At 48.3% G+C, this 15,131-nt stretch overlaps 2 protein-coding genes across 2 annotated transcripts in view; both read left to right on the forward strand.

Annotated features, from left to right (window-relative positions):
* LOC144140944 (uncharacterized) overlaps positions 1 to 2,657 on the forward strand; it is a 34,544-nt gene extending 31,887 nt beyond the window's left edge. Inside the window, exon 5 of the mRNA XM_077672436.1 lies at positions 2,583 to 2,657. Coding sequence (XP_077528562.1) covers positions 2,583 to 2,657 — 75 coding nt within the window. The remainder of the gene's footprint in view (positions 1 to 2,582) is intronic.
* A 705-nt stretch (positions 2,658 to 3,362) lies between these two features.
* LOC144140945 (cytochrome P450 1B1-like) lies at positions 3,363 to 13,622 on the forward strand. Its single transcript, XM_077672437.1, has 5 exons — positions 3,363 to 3,662; positions 4,431 to 4,546; positions 5,916 to 6,174; positions 11,134 to 11,324; positions 13,429 to 13,622. Exons 2-5 carry the CDS (start codon positions 4,450 to 4,452, stop codon positions 13,620 to 13,622), a joined length of 741 nt encoding a protein of 246 aa, XP_077528563.1. The 5' UTR covers positions 3,363 to 3,662; positions 4,431 to 4,449.
* Positions 13,623 to 15,131: the final 1,509 nt, after the last annotated feature.

Raw genomic sequence — 15,131 nt, forward strand, 5'->3', positions numbered from 1 at the left:
AGCTTATTTGAGCGAAGTTTACGTTAAAAGTGGTGTCAGTATGATTCTAACGAGACAATCTTTTGAATGAACCAAACTTGTGTTTTCTCTTCATGGCTCCTTTAAGATGGCGATGGCGATGGGTGGAACGAAATTTTAGCTGTTTAGGCAGTTTCGGTTTCGTATCCGATTCTAACGCGCATGCGATTTTTCGGCCTATTTTTGCGGAAAAAAGGTGCGCGTTAGAATCGGGTAAGTACGGTAATCGCAGTGGCATTGTGTGGTGATGCATGCCGCAGAGAACTCCGCGTCACCCCTGAAAAATGGAGCCGCGGTTGCGAAATGCGGAACGACGCACGAAATGCCCACGCTGCAGCGCAGCGCGCGAGCGCAGCGCCAGCCGCGACAGACACGCGCAACTCTGGGTCGGTCCCGTCGCGCCGACCTCCTTCAGCGCCAGTGAACGCAACTTTGCAAAAAAACGTGTGTTGTAACGCTATTTGCGCATATATGTGCTACATAGTGCAACAAAGTCATGCAAAATGTTATATAGGCGGGGGAAGTCTTTAAATAGAACGGGGCTCTGATAAAATGCTGTCGCCTCGCTGCCAAGCCGTAGACTAACACAACTGGGAAGCATGTGTTCAAGGCTTTGCATTCTCCCACAGATTCTTCTTCTCTGTTTTTTTTTTTTTAGCGATACCAAGCATGGTTACTGAATCTTGAAAGGCCTGCATTAAGCGGGCGGATTACATGCTGCCGTGGTGTACGATCAGCTTGTTAGTTGGCTGGTTAGCAGGTGGTCAATACACATAAGTGCGCTTTAAATTTGGTAACAAAGAGGGCCCCCAAGCCCAGTTATAGCATTGTAGTTTTATCACCCAGTGGGCGTTAACGTTCCCAAATGTTACGCGAGCTTTTAGATAGCATAAAATGACCGCCTATTCTCGCAAAAGAAACAATGAAATTGTTGTCTAAGCCACTGAAAAGCAAAAAAAAAATAGAGCTAAGACGTGCCGCAATAAAAGTTGGAACAATATGTAAGCAGGACAAAATTTTTCGCGTTGGAGGAGTAGCAGGTGGAGGATGACAAACATTATTTATCCCATCCGTTGTGATTTCGGTCACTCTGGACCAGTGAGTAGTGTACTCAGGGAACTAAATTTTTCTCCCGTGACTTTTGTTGCAAAGGTGTAGACGGTAATAAAAGCGCTAGTATTCCTTCCTAACGAAGGTCTCCTGGCGAACCCGTTGCCGTGAAGAGAAAAAAAAAATACCCGAATATGAATATTCCGTACTTTATTCCGATACGCCTATTAGATGTTCTGCTTACCCCCCCCCCCCCTTCCCCCCTTCGCCCAAAGGAATTTCTTGTGATAGCCTTCTCGTGAAGAGTTTCTTTTTTCGGGGCGTGTTTACATGTATGCAACTAGCGTACTGGGCTACAACTGGAAGCCCAAAAGTTTCTCGGCGAAGCGGGCACTTATTAACGTCCGCACTTTCACTATACCCCAATAGACGTGAATTTCACGCTGTTACATGTATGGAGCATCGCATTCGGATCAAAGACCTGTATGTAACTCCCATGTGGTCCAGTTAGTAGTTCTGCAGTCGCATGCAAGTGCACTCACATGGATGGAATACCCCGCGCGGAAACATCGCGCAACGTCTGATATATTTGCAGACAAAGCCTCCTCTTTTGTGGATTGAACAATATAAATTACGTTTTCTTTTGAAGCAAAACATGCTGCCTTGAGAAAGGTTTGCCCCGCAGGCAGGCTGTACAAGCGTTTCTCTTCTGGGCATCACTCCTATGCGGCCTCTATATGCCTTCCTATACGCGAGTTCAACCGAATAAATCCTTCTTCATTCACATGCACTATGTGGCACGATTACTTTAAAATCTCTTGCTTCGTTTTAAGCCCAAAAGGGGCGTCTAATATGCTTCATCCGCGCTGCAAAAAGAAGAGCGCCCCCGAGCCAGCAGCGTACCGGCTTGCGGGGACCGACCCTGTGTTGCGCATATCTGCCGAAGGGGGCGCTGGGTGTCGCGGGCTCCGTGTCGCCCTCTGGGCGCTGTCAGGCGCCTATAGACAGAGGTGCGCCCGCACCTTGCCCACGGCAGAGTCGTTCAGTACAAAAGCCAAAACCTCGCGTGAAAGCAAGGTTCACGCGAATGCCGATGAGATACGGCTGTATACCGTAGCGGCGTAGCGGTGAGCGCATTGTTGGCTGGAAGACTAGCGGCATCTATCGGCGAGTGGCCGAACGGCCGAAGTAGAAGCGTTAGTAGAAAGCTGAGCAATCTGGGGCCGATACCAAAAAACGGCAGCTGGAAATCAGCTGCCGGAAGCAGGCAATAACTTTCCTCGTGTCTTGGGACAGGTAGGCTGTAGGGCGCTACCCGAAACAGCAGTTGACGTCGAGGTAATGCTTTTGAGCAGCTCGCGGGGACGGCCGCATTCCCGTGCTCACCGGAATGAGGCCAGAGCACGGGAATGGCGCGCCGCCATTCCCGTGCTCTGGCATGCGCGCCACGCCCGTGAATACTTACCTATTTTGGCATTTAGCCTCTATTAAAAGTGTGGCTTCTGTGGGAGCAGACCAGCTCCCAGCTAGAGCATCAGAAGCACCTGATATCTCGTGCGGGGAATGCTATGGGCCTGAAGGCGCCCTAAACTGAAACCACCTCCCACTCTCCTTCCCCTGCTCATTCCTTCAATAACAACAAACGTTTTTGTAGCGTGAGCTACGCTGGCCGAGGTTGAGCAGTTTTGTGTGGCTCCTGGAGAGCCGTGCTGTGCATGCGCGAGGAGCAGTGACGTCACACGGCGCACAGAACGTTGCTCGCTGCCCGGCGTCTCTGCGCCCAGCTTCTTCGCTGACCTCCGTTCCACACGTGGCGGCCTGGCACACTTGATGATCACGCGAGAGGTGGCCGGGCGTGGAACCGATGACTCGTGCGTCGCAGCAACACCGGCGTGCGCCTGCGGAACCAGCTTAGCTCTGGGGCGATTGGCGACGCTGCGCCGGAGCCGCTTGATAAATTTACTAAGCCACTGGTAATTTTTTCTTCTTCTCCTTAAACCTCGTATAAGAAAATTGTCATACATTGTGTAAGATTGACATTGAATTGTCTGTGTCATGCTTTCGTTTTGTAAGTTTTTTTTGCGTTTTAGCGTGATTGAATCTGGAACTAGAAAATGGGCAGTGAAAGGCTAGAGGTCCAATTCATGTCAAGGGTTGCTTATCCGTGACGGGATGGTAGAGCCATGCCATGGCCGAACATTAGGCCTAGTGTTAGCACATCCGAAATGGTGTAGTTTCAACGCGTCTCGATTTTACATGAACATCCACCTTATTCTTTCCTTTACTCAGGGCGAGTGTAAGCACCTTATCAAGGCGATTTCGGATGCAAAAGGAAGACTGATTGCCATTGAAGAACTGATCTTTCCGAGTATTTCCAATAATGCAATACAGCTCATCTTCGGTGAGCGATACTCCTTCGACCACCCTACGCGGAAATGGCTGGACGACACGCTCAGAAAAACATCGAGAGCAGTGGCCACAGCGGGACGATTTACGGCCCTCGGTCAGTTCAAGAATCCCCGCCTGAACAGAATTGCGTTTTCCGGGAGAGAAAACCTGGAGAAGTGTTTCAGAGAGCTCGGCCAGTTTACGAGGTGCGTTTTTTTTTTACTTCTGTTACTTGCAGCTGTGCTCTTGCGAGCTCAAAGTGCACGCGCGTCAGAGGAGATTTCAGAAGGCGTAGTTGGTTCTGCATCGCTGCGAAGATGGCTCAGTCAAGTAGCAAACAAACACAGAGTAAACGGAAGAAACGGGACGAACCACTTGTCCTGGGACGTAAACGTAGTACAAGAGGCAAAATTAATGATATTTCGACACCTGTGCCGAACAACACCGCTTTGAAACGTATGCAGTATAAAATCTATAATATTGTCCATCAGCCTTTTTATGCGATTAAAGGTCTTCAGTATTAAAATAGCCTACTATGTAATACGTCTCCCCAGGCAAGCACCCGTCCACCGAAACAATGGTTCCGCTGTGCGCACACCGTAAACTTCGCGATGGATTCGCTTTTTCCGCGTACAGTATAACGTGCCCCGGTATTTCTGCAATCAATGATGTTACAAAGGATATTATTCAAGCGTTAAAAAAATTCGTGCGCTGGCGATAACATTGCAACCAATTTGGCCGAACTGATGGAACGACGCAAACGTGCCAATTTTTGAACTCAATAAATTTCAGCCTCGCAATGACGTGCTAAGCATAGTTAAAGAAAGACACAGGACGACTTGATATTGTTGGCGCTGGGAAATTGATGAACGTTGGGAAACGGATGAAAGTGTAATTAGGTGTCAATGTTATAAAAGCGTGGTGGTATCTTGTGTCTATAACTAACGCAACATATTCTTATTTTGTCTTCACAGGAGCAGGATATGCGGTCGCATGTCACGCTTGTGCGACGAACCCGATGAAACGCTAATTGACGCCTATATTAAAGCGATGTTGGAAGATAAAAATAACTCAGCATCGCATTACAACGGTGAGAAATTGACCCATTGTAACTTCATTAACCTGTTTTCTTTGAACGGAACTTAAATGTACACGGCTCCGGGAAGCTATGGTTCCAAAGACGCTGACAAGACAACACGTTAGTACCCTTACTCAAATGTTTTGTCAGCTCATCGTCGCGTGACCGAGACCTTCACGGAGTGTAATGCCTTATTATTATTACTACTATTACTACTACTAGTATTACCAATATTAATATTATTATAATTATTAATGGGCGTAGAAAAACTTTGGTAACATGCGTAGCCGAATGGTCGTAAGTATTCGTGCAATTGCACGCGATCTTCGAGAGATGGGCTGCACAGTTGCAATTAATTGGGCCCTGGTTATAACGGTACACGCGGCCACGAGGGGGAACACAAGGCATCGTGGGATATTGCTTCCATCCCTCACAATCGACTAAAGAAGGATGCCTCATACAGGCCTGGCGCCTCTGGCATCCGGCACCATGGAGGATAGAAAGCTTAGGAGAGGCCGCGCTGGCCAGCGGCGCATTGGAAGAAGGGTGGAGGAAGTGTCTCACTTTTTTCGCCTCCATCGTAGTCCGCTGGCAACCGCGTCCTTGCAACGGCGCGAAGCCCGCCCCACCGAGGCCCTTTAACTGCACCGAGTTCACTTTAACTGCTGAAGGATAAGTAATTAATGGGTAACTGCGGTTTTAATCATAGCGAACTTCAATTTCACGGCCTCTTTCTTTCTGACAATAAATTAGTATTTTAAAGTCCTAGCGATTTACATCAAGTGATTTAGCCTAGGCAATCACCCCTTGTGAGTACGTCCCAAAACATTCAGGACATCATAATCATGATCATCATCGTCGTCGTCGTCGTCGTCATCGTCGTCGTCATTTTGACCTGGCCTATATGATGCCCTCATGTGTCAGCGCACAACACATATCCCTGTACTCGCGCCTTCACGACGTAGTTCGGGAAGAACACGTCATTGAAAACCTCCGCCATGCGGGACACTGGATTTACCGCATTTTGTCGTCTTTATTCTACGAAGCCTGGTGTGTAGACCGCGGTGTGTTTCTCTGGCCGTGTGCCAGCGCCAATGCCTCGGTGTGGTAGGGCGTAGTTCGAATTATCCGTGGCTTAACCTCCTCGGGTTCGAATTAGCTGGCTAAATTTATAGACAGACTTCTATGGACACTTGGCCGGACCAAATCGTACACTTCGGATTATCCACAAATTCTAATTATTGAAGTTCGCATTAACGAGATTTCACTGTATAACAAGAACAAAACTTGCAATGCTGTTTGTGGATACGTCGGTGCCAACAACATTACTTGAACAAGCCTGCCCAACACTTGTCCCTCCGGTACTGCTTCTCTGCCACAGTTCCTAATTTGACGAGCACAGCCATCGGGTTCTTCCAGGCAGCGTCGGCTGCTGTGCCCAGTTACTTGCACTGGCACATGCTCAACTTCGCGCGCCTGGCTGACACGCTGCAAGCTGAGGTGCAGGACGAGATCGACAACGTTGTCGGCCCCGACAGGCTCCCCGAGTGGGAAGAGCGCCGCAAAATGCCCCTCACTATGGCCGTCATCTGGGAGATGTTAAGGTGGAAGGCCATCACTCCGTTCACCGCCCCTCGAAGGTATAAGCGAAGAGGTCTCGCCAAGACGCGTAAACCTAAAACCGACAAAATTGAGTCTATTCGCAAAAATTAAACCTTGTTTGATATATATGGTGGTCTTGAAGACATAACCTCGAGCACATCATCGCCGATATTATTGACGGTAAACCTTTGGCAGGTGCAAAGAAAGGAACGTCAGAATACTTACTACGTTTTTTTGTGACTTTAGTTTCACACAATTGTAAATGGTGTTTCCAGTGAATAGAGTGAGTGTCCTATTCGCGCGGGCTGGTAAAACCAGCCACTAGGCAGCAGCAGCCTTGGGAATGTGACGCCATGCACTTAATGGGCAATTGAAAGCCGCACACTGCTCTTCCGAGTGAGCGTGTTGGCTTCGCAGTCGAGTGTAATTGGTGAATTCCCGGTAGCTGTCATTGTCACTGGTCAATCGGTTATGTGAGAACTTGGGTTGGTGATGTTGACGTCGCAGCCGAATTAGAATTTGGGAATCTACTGCTAGCTTCCGATGACTGCGGTGTCATGGGGCAATGCCCTTGAGTGCGTATGTAGGTATTTTGGGTGAGCATATTGACTTCGCGGTGAAACGGGCTTCTGGCGCGCCAGCTGCCTTGCCGATCCACATGAGTGGGAATGTTGCTGTCGAGCCTATATGCCGCCTCAACTTGTGTTTTCCTTAACGTCAGAGGCGTCGGAAAGGGGGTTCAGGGAGAGCGATAGCTCCCCCTCCTTTATAGATGGGTTAGCATGGATCCCCCAATCAAGCGGCACCTGTAGGCTTCTGCTGAGCTCCAGGCAGCACCGGGAAAGTTAGACTTATTTTCAGCAGGCAAAATGATTTAGAATCAGACGACATTTAGTTGAAATCCCGTTGGCGCTGGTCACCAATTGAACCTTTTTCGCAGTTTTGACTGCCACCAATTCTAACCAAATAGTGATTTTTATGTTCCCCTTATTAAGCAGATATGCAGTTAAAAAGCCTTCGTAGGAAGCATTTCGCAAGCTCATTTTCCGTCTCAAATATATGATGCCTGCGGTATCAATGAATGATGGATGGTATACTGGCTTTGCCCTTTGTATCAGGCTCATGCTATCATGATACTAGCCTGCTTCACTGGGCAGTATGACCAATATTTTTTTTTACGCTAACCAGCTTAGTTTTCTTGGGGAACTCTGGTTTTCTAAGCGGCTTGCACCAATCGCATATTCACTCACGCTGTAACAAGTTGTTAGCAGAGATATTAGCAGTGCGGCTATATATATTACGAAATATCAATGCGTCCGTATCATACCACTGGAATTTTCTTAATTTACTGGCACAGCAGACAATCAGAAATATATGGTACAGAAACAAATGATCCGTTGTGCATACGTGAACCCTAATAATATAACGAGCGTGGTTCAAGCTGGAACAATCCAAATATTATACCGAACCATTACAAATTCATTACACTGACCTCACAAGTACACTTTAACCCATGTAACTTCGACTGTTCTGTGTATTCAACTCTTTTGCTTTGTCAATATTCATCGTGTGAGCCTTCATTTGGTAGCATAAACGTGCATTTATGGTAATACGTGCAGGACGCGTGTATGGCATGTGCTAATGTTTATTTTATTTTTCAGACATTTATATGTACGTACACTGCTTTTTTGTATTGATAAATAAAAGGGCATAGATCCGTGCGTGCTACCGTTGCCTCGTGTAGAGGGCACAGTCAGCGTGAAGCCAGTAATTGGCCTTCTACAGCGAAGCTTGCTATATGACTCACTGATTGCATCGTTCGTCGTGCAGATTACACAATGGGTTTTACAAATCGATGATGATGATGATAAGCGAAGGCACATCAAGGGCCTCAAGAAAAAAATTAAAGCCGCTCCACTCGATGTGAAAGCTGTCGGAAGTGCTGAGCAGTGATTCGCCACAATGGGCTGTAGCGCCGTTATCCGCTCACTGCTACCACGCAATGCATTCAAATTTACCGCCTTCGCAGTGCTCGCACGCCCCCTGCCTGAAACTACAGTGGCTGCACGAGCGGGAGTTCTGTTCTTTTTAGATGCAGAGCATCTGGGGCGGTATTCTCGAGTTTTGTCCCTTTTGCGTCCCTTTCAAAAATGTCCCTTTTGGCGAGCCCCGATTGGCTAAAAGCAAACAACCGGAAGTGACGTAACCCGAGCGCGGCAAACCTACTGCCAACTTTTCTTCATGCTGCCCACGTCCACTGCTTAACCGGAAGTACGTCACGATGAAAGGGACGCAAAAGGGACGTTTTCAAAAGGGACAGTTACGAGAATACCGCCCCTGATTCACTCGCCTTGTCCCTCCGGCGTCGTCGTCGTTGTTGTCGGCGTTGTCCACCCCTCTGCCATTCTCCTCGCCGCGCGAGCTGCGCTCTCCGCCGCTCTCCGCCGCTCACCCCCTCTCCTCTCCGATAACGAACACTCTCTCGCGAGGGGCATTGGATTGGATTTGATTTGATTTGATTGGATTGGCTTGGCTTGGCTTGGCTTGGCTTGGATTCGGTTGGATTGGATTTGGATTGGATTGGATTAAAGTGGATTGTGTTGGATTGTGTTGCGTCATAGCCGCGGCAGACGCGCTGGAGCCGGCGCATGTGCAGTACTCTCTCTTCCGAGGTTTCCTCTCCTTCGGGCGCGCTGCGCATATAACCGGTGTGCCGTTCTCCGGCGAAGCAACATCCACGCTTGGCTCAAACACCTAGAGTCCACGCCGCTTTACAAGTACGCCAACGTCGTCATCGACTGGGACCAGCTTACGCAGTCCCCTCAACGTTATGTGCGCTATAAAACGCGTTCCCTTCGCCGCTCCGCCTATGCGTCGCATCTACACAGGGGTTCCCGCGAGGGGAGGTGGGAGTTTTTGTTGTGCTTGTTTTTCCTCTCGCACGTGCCGGCGTTGCACTGCCACATTTTTTTTGCTTAATCGTAAAAACCAATCCAACGAGCGTTCCTAACTAAATGAACGCGGGCGCTGCCGGTTAACTGCGTATATTTTGCCTCAAATGTACCTGCAGTTTTCTTTGCGGTAAACACCGGGGAGATGTATGGCAAGCGCCAGCTGTTCACGAGTTTCGAACGCTTGTGACTATATACACCGCTTGGCTACGACGGAACGCCCGCTCTACTTGGGTCCAGCGAGCGGGCTACGACGACCAGGCGCGGCCCTAAAGTGCTCTGCACTTAAAACGCTTCCCTTGTTCGGAAGTCGACACCTTAGAGGCACAGGCCTCCATCATGGAAGACCCCTGAGCTCCAGCGGTGGCTCTGGGGACCCCAACACTGCTCCCTTCTTGCCAATTCCTCCGAGAGATGGGTGCGTCCGTACCTATAAATAGGTTATTTTTATGCAAACGGGCATATCATCGCAAATAAATAAATAAAAAAAAAGAATCGATCCACGCTCCCTCGCGCTATGAGGTCTATCCCATAGCGCCATTCCGACATGGTCGAAGGAGTCTGTATATTGGAATTCACTTTAACTCAGGTAGCATGGGAGCAAGCTTTGCGTTTTAACCATCTGTGTCTTAATTAAGAAAAAGGCTCTGATATTTTGTAGCGTAAGGTACACTGGCCGAGGTTGAGCAGTTTCGCGTGTGCCGTGAAGAGCCGTTCTGCGCAAGCGCGAGGGACATTGGATTGGATTGTATTGTATTGGCTTGGATTGGATTAGATTTGGATTGGATTGAATTAAAGTGGATTGCGTTGGATTGTGTTGCGTCATAGCCACGGCAGACGCACTGGCGTCGGCGCGTGCCTAGGTGTGCGCCTCAATTGCGCAGTAGCCAAGTCTGACGCTGCAGCGGAGCCGCTTGATAGCCGTTTCGTGTGGCTCGTGAAGAGTCGGGCTGAGCATACGCGAGGAGCGGTGACTGGACAGGACTGGACTGGACTGGACTGGACTGGATTAGACTGAATTGGACTAAACTGGACTGGACTGGACTGGACTGGATTTGACTGGATCGCTGAACCTTAGCTCACGCTACGTATATCCTGGCATAGCAGAGCTAAGCCACTACTAATTTTTTTTACTATACTCCCCAGCACCTGCGAAGTTGATTGTATATTGGATTGAGCTTGATTTGGTTTTATTTTGGGGGTTGATTTGATTACTTACGTATACTTGTCATTGCGGCGCCACTTTACAGACCTTGCAGAAGTACTTGAATAAAATAAATGGTCACAATAATATTTAAATAGCAATAACCTAATATTGAGGATTATTATTATTATTATTGTGATTTTGGGTGTAGTAACATATTCTTGCTCCCACGTGGGAAAAATAGTTCCGACGCCACTGCTTAACGTTGAGCCTAATATACGCGCCAAGCAACATCAACCTCGCACTACGTCGCGTTGTGTGGCCGCTTGTCGGCGTCTTATCAAATATCGCCACCACAACCAACATTGTCACCAACCACAGCAACAGCATATTTAGGTCTAGTGCAAAACGAAGACCTGTCCATGTAGTCCCTGACCGGAGTGTCATAATTTTCTTTTCACTTAACCTTTGTTCTCTTCGCACCATCAGCCATTCTGGGTGCAGTTTCATTGCTACAGACGCCGACGCCGCACTGCGGCTGTCCTGCCCAATGGGCCGTTTATTGCTGTTTTCATAAATGCGTCAATCGTGCTCAAGAAGTGATAAGCAAAACGGAATTATCTCTGTTGGAAAGAGGAGGAATCTGATTTGGTGAAAGCGAGATTACCGTTACCGCCTTTTGTGATTTGCAAGTGCCGACTTCCTCAATCCACCGTCCTTCCTCACAGGAGCGGGAGATGCGTTAATGTCCCTCTTAGAGCGTTCTCACTCCTCTACTCAATAGGAGGGCAGTATCGGCGTTAACGAGATGCGCATGGTTTTGCCAAACTGTGGTCAGCTTCGCCGGACAGTGATTCTACCAGACATCAGCGCGTGTCATTTTTTTTTTTTCTTCTGTCCAGGGCTGGCGCGGATTTTGTGAGCGACGGGATCTTTTTTCCTGCCGGCGTCACAGTCATGGCGAACTTGTGGGCGGTTCACAACGACCCCAACCGCTGGCCTAATCCGGAGGAATTTGACCCGACTCGTTTTCTACACGAAGACGGCTCAGCGACGGTGGACAGGCCTGAACACATAATTTCCTTTTCCCTCGGTAACTCAGGCGCTTCCGATTTTCCTTTGATGGCGCACCAAATTGAGTCTGGCACACACATGAGAACGGGAAAAAGGGGATCGGGTTTTTCAAGTGCAGAATGCCAGCATAGGCTAGGCTCGTCACTCCGCTTGTCTATTTCCTACGCTAAGATTCGTTTGTTCACTGGCAGAAAACAATACATTATTCTATTACGTAGAGCAAGGGTTGGCAACCTTCTGAGGCGACAGAGGAGGAGGAGGAGGAGTAGGAGGAGGAGGAGGAGGAGGAGGAGGAGGAGGAGGAGGAAATACATTTATTAAGATTTCTGAACGGCCCGGAGGGCGGCCCAGGGGAGTGGTTCCTTCTTCACTGGAGCCCATACGCAGTCCGCGCCGCCTGGGCTCTGTCCACCAGCTGAAGCTGAGTAGACAGAGAGAGGCTGGACAGCAACATCTCCCATTCCTCTACTTGAGGCAGAGAGCCGAGTTGCGTGAAGCCGACACCGTGCAGGTCGGACACCAAATCAGGGGGAAGAGAGGAAGAGGGGGCTTTCAGGCAGAAAAAAAATTCGGCGAAGTGACTATAATGTACAGAACTCTTATATAAATCAGGTTTATTTTCATGCTTATTTAAATAAGCGATCTTTCTTTGTTCCTATCTAACCCCATTTAAGGTCAAAACTGCCATGTAGGCTTTCAGATTGGAAGTGACAGGGGTAGGGGGACAATGTTCTGACGCCGTTCCGGGGGCTGTATAATACTGCCCCGCGGGCCGCAGGTTTCCGACCCCTAGCACACGTAGGGCTTCATCAGATCAGTGGGCATGTGTTTCAGTGGATGATAATGAAAAAAACATTTTTTTTTAATTTAAAGCTGGTGGTTGGCCACCCTATTCCGGGAGTCCCTTGGATCTTGCTGCCACTCTCGCCCTTTCGGTCAGCCAACTTTATTGTGAATGCTCAGCAGCAAACGACTGCAAGTCTTGTTTCAGCGAAAATTTCCCCAAAACAATTATATGACAATTGGCTGCCAAGGCTACTACAATATCATTAAGGCGATTTTTTAGTATCGTATTATCGCGCGTACAACCCGCACCTACATATAATGCGCACCCCCACTTTCAGCCCGCAGGAAAAGAAAAAAAATTGGGCCCATCTCCCCGCGAGGGGGACTCGAGTAAATGCGTCGCATAGGGGGTGGGTGTATTGCGTTAACGTTTAGTGTTTGGGGAGTTGGTGGTAGTGAATGCGTTGTATCAGCAGCTTCTTGACGTTGTCAAGGATATAATGCGCGTTCGTAGCCTCCCATTCTGTGTCGGCTTTGTGGCGCAGTGGGTAGAGCACCATGTACATTGCGTTCCGCCCGCAGGGTCGAGGGATCGAAACCAGGCGCCGGATAGTATTTTTTTTATATAGTGTAGGGGGAGGGTTGCGGACTACGACTACGGACGTCAACGCGGGTGACATCGTGAGTTACTGAAATGCTCTGCATTTAAAAAAAATCCTCGCGTATTGCCTGCACATTTCTTGCAGGAAAGGCTGCACAAAAGCTACTGCTCAAGTAACACATTACATTCTACGTAGACAGAAAAGGCGTATATTGAGCAAGTGGAATACAATGACTGCAAGACGAAAGTCACAATTCACCAATAAAATTCAGTTATAGTGAGCTCGTCCTTGTTTTTCCTTCCTTGTCCTTATATGTATTGCGCAATAGCTGCCATGGAAAGCTTAGTCAGCGTCACTGCGTAGGAGCTTCACGGCACAACGTGCATTGCCGTGAAGCGGCACCAAAGGAAAAACACCGCATATTATCTGCACCCTACTTTTCCACTGAAATTTTCGCATTTTTGGGGGGGGGTTATACGCCCGAAACTACGGTACTTTTAAGAATTGTTTAACGGGCTGTTCAAAGGGCTGTTCAACAGCCCTTGTTTGTCTGCTAGGATATACCTCTAGTCCTTCCACGTTTAATTCCGTAATCACAAAGCCATGGTCACTACCATTACCGTATGGTTATAAAATCAAATACTACATTTTCTAACTATGTGTGGGATGTGTCGCTTTCCAGATTGAATGGACGCTAATTTTGTACCTGCCTTTTTGTTCACTACTCTCTGGCAGGGCCTCGCAAGTGCCCCGCGGAAACGCAGGCTATCATGTTGATGTTTCTTTACATCGTCTGCATTCTACAAAACTTCCGCGTGCTGCCCGAGGAAGGCGTGACCATCGATCCTGGGGACAGACTGGACCGCCTGCCTGCAAAGGATAAATACCTGCTCCGATTCATTCCTAGAGCCAAGCAACACGGCGATTAAAAGGCAGTTAGACGGCGACTGGTTCCACTATTCTTACGCAAGAAGGAACAATCTCATTCTTGAAACGTAATATCATCTCGCGATATCAGTGATGTTAGCAGTCTGGCTTTTTTTATTTCTCTATTTTTTTTTTTGACATCTTACTAACCTTCTTTCTATTTTGATACTGTTCGCTACGTTTCTGCGATCATTACAATCAGGTAAAAACGTTTGGACAGTCGCACAGTCGCTTCCTTGGGAAGGTATCAAGGATACGCTGACGTATGGTCTCGTGGGTGGTGTTATCGCAGGGATTACAGGCGTCCACACCGACTATAGGGCTGATATTTCGCTCACATGTACGTCGTTGTGAATTCTTACTGCGACAACTTGTGTGCTGACATTTTTCCCGTACCCGATCATGGGCAGAGGAAAATGTTTGCGTTGCTCTACACGCCATCAGAATACGTGTAACGCCACATGTGAAGGCGGACGGTGGTGCGGGATGTACCTTCCCAATGGAAATCTTCGAAGGACCTCTTTTAGTCTGAAGAAAAAAGATATAAACGACGAAAGCGCGGAAAGCCGCCAGAAGGCTTCGCAGATTAGTTGAATATCAGACACACTTCAATAGGAGCATCATTGCTACTTTCTCTAATTGGGAGATAAACTAAGTCTACGGGAAATGCAGACACTTCAACGACTGCAATAAGTAGTTTGTGGCCCCGGAGGTGCTTTATTGGTTGAAAAAGTTTTGGCAGATCCAGCCGTGAAGGACGTAGAAGGATGTTCGCCTGTGACACAACGTCAAGAAAGTTCAGTAGTACGGTTTAAGTCGTTCGTTCAGACACCAGTTCTACGCTTACCATCCAAGTCCTTGGCTTTTGTATATAACTTTGCTGATGTGCTAAAGAGCCAACCCAATGATGCGCGCTACATGGAGGGGGGGACAAACCTGGGTATACCACAGAAGGCAAAGCCACAGAAGCTGCAAATGGCGAACTGATGACTTCGTGTGAACGTTTTGAAGGTTATACGGTCTCAAAATACTCGCGAGAAGCATTCCTAGAGCATAAACAAGGTACTAGGCTACACTAGAAAGGGTGAGCTTACCAACGTGTTCATTGTAAAAAAAAAAATGGGGTTCATGCGTGCGTTATTAGCCAAAATGAAATGAAATAACTCTTACATTGCAGAAATTCTATTCAAGTTCAGGCGCGCTCGGCAGAGCCGCAGAGCCTCTCAAAACGCACTCCTGAGAAAGCTGCTAGTGCCCTCTAGTGGACGCAAACTACGACTAAGATTTTTCATAGAGCCCCATAGGTGGCAGCACGTAAACTCTGAAGCAGTGGTTCTAGCGTGCCGCGGGCCCTCTGGGCTGGAACAAGTGTTGGGGGATGTCACAGTGAAGTAACTTTATGCGGGTCGTATTGTTACGTCGCGCCAGGACAAAGGACGTGAACCATGACCGAATGACGTGAACGCGATGCATTTTATTAGGGGCTTGCCATATTTGCTCAAATGTCTAGG

The sequence above is a fragment of the Haemaphysalis longicornis genome, unplaced genomic scaffold, assembly GCF_048455015.1.
Source record: "Haemaphysalis longicornis isolate Haplotype H1 unplaced genomic scaffold, Haemaphysalis longicornis Haplotype H1 scaffold_569, whole genome shotgun sequence".
Lineage (NCBI taxonomy): Eukaryota > Metazoa > Arthropoda > Arachnida > Ixodida > Ixodidae > Haemaphysalis > Haemaphysalis longicornis.

What these genes read in the sequence shown, in the direction of transcription:
- LOC144140945 (XM_077672437.1), top strand. Translation starts at nt 4,450, where the DNA reads ATGTCACGCTTGTGCGACGAACCCGATGAAACGCTAATTGACGCCTAT. An exon ending in CTCAGCATCGCATTACAACG is followed by an intron (nt 4,547 to 5,915) that starts GTGAGAAATTGA and finishes TCTCTGCCACAG; the next exon opens with TTCCTAATTTGACGAGCACA. An exon ending in CCGTTCACCGCCCCTCGAAG is followed by an intron (nt 6,175 to 11,133) that starts GTATAAGCGAAG and finishes TCTTCTGTCCAG; the next exon opens with GGCTGGCGCGGATTTTGTGA.